The sequence below is a fragment of the Gavialis gangeticus genome, unplaced genomic scaffold, assembly GCF_001723915.1.
Source record: "Gavialis gangeticus isolate Ggan-Ray unplaced genomic scaffold, GavGan_comp1, whole genome shotgun sequence".
Lineage (NCBI taxonomy): Eukaryota > Metazoa > Chordata > Crocodylia > Gavialidae > Gavialis > Gavialis gangeticus.
Window position 1 is genome coordinate 9,540,624 of NW_017728993.1, and position 466 is coordinate 9,541,089.

The 466-nt window shown below is 42.7% G+C and overlaps 1 protein-coding gene across 1 annotated transcript in view; it reads right to left on the reverse strand.

The window, feature by feature from the left end:
- Window positions 1-466, reverse strand: part of PATJ (PATJ, crumbs cell polarity complex component) — a 288,426-nt gene that overhangs the window by 252,774 nt on the left and 35,186 nt on the right. The window contains exon 9 of the mRNA XM_019501199.1: window positions 360-459. Coding sequence (XP_019356744.1) covers window positions 360-459 — 100 coding nt within the window. The remainder of the gene's footprint in view (window positions 1-359; window positions 460-466) is intronic.

The following is a 466-nucleotide window of genomic DNA, read 5'->3' on the forward strand; positions in this document are numbered from 1 at the left end:
GGGGGGGGGGGGGGGGGGGGAGATCTAAAAGTTAAATTTATTGACAGTGCTTATGGTCCTGATAATTAAATCCTTCACTTTAAAATAAATTCTGCAACATTGGTCAATCCAATCCTAAGAGAAGAGGTATTTATAGCATTCTGTAGAAAAGAAAAAGTACAGAAGGGAGAGCGGATGGCTAACATAACAATCATTTAATACTTGTATGTGACACTTAGAAACCCAACTGAGCAACAGAACGTTAGAACGCTGCAGTCTACCCGGAGCCCTTCAGCACTTGTGAATGCTTCGCTCTGTTTCTGGCTATGACTCACATCAGAACTTAGTTTAAGAACTGTAAAGAAATGTCAGATACTTACGCCTCTGCTCTGAAATGAGGGCAATGCACCAACAGGCAAGCTCACAGGAGTTGGTGGAGTCACAGTAACTTCACATACTGGATCTCTTGCAACCACCATCCTTACAG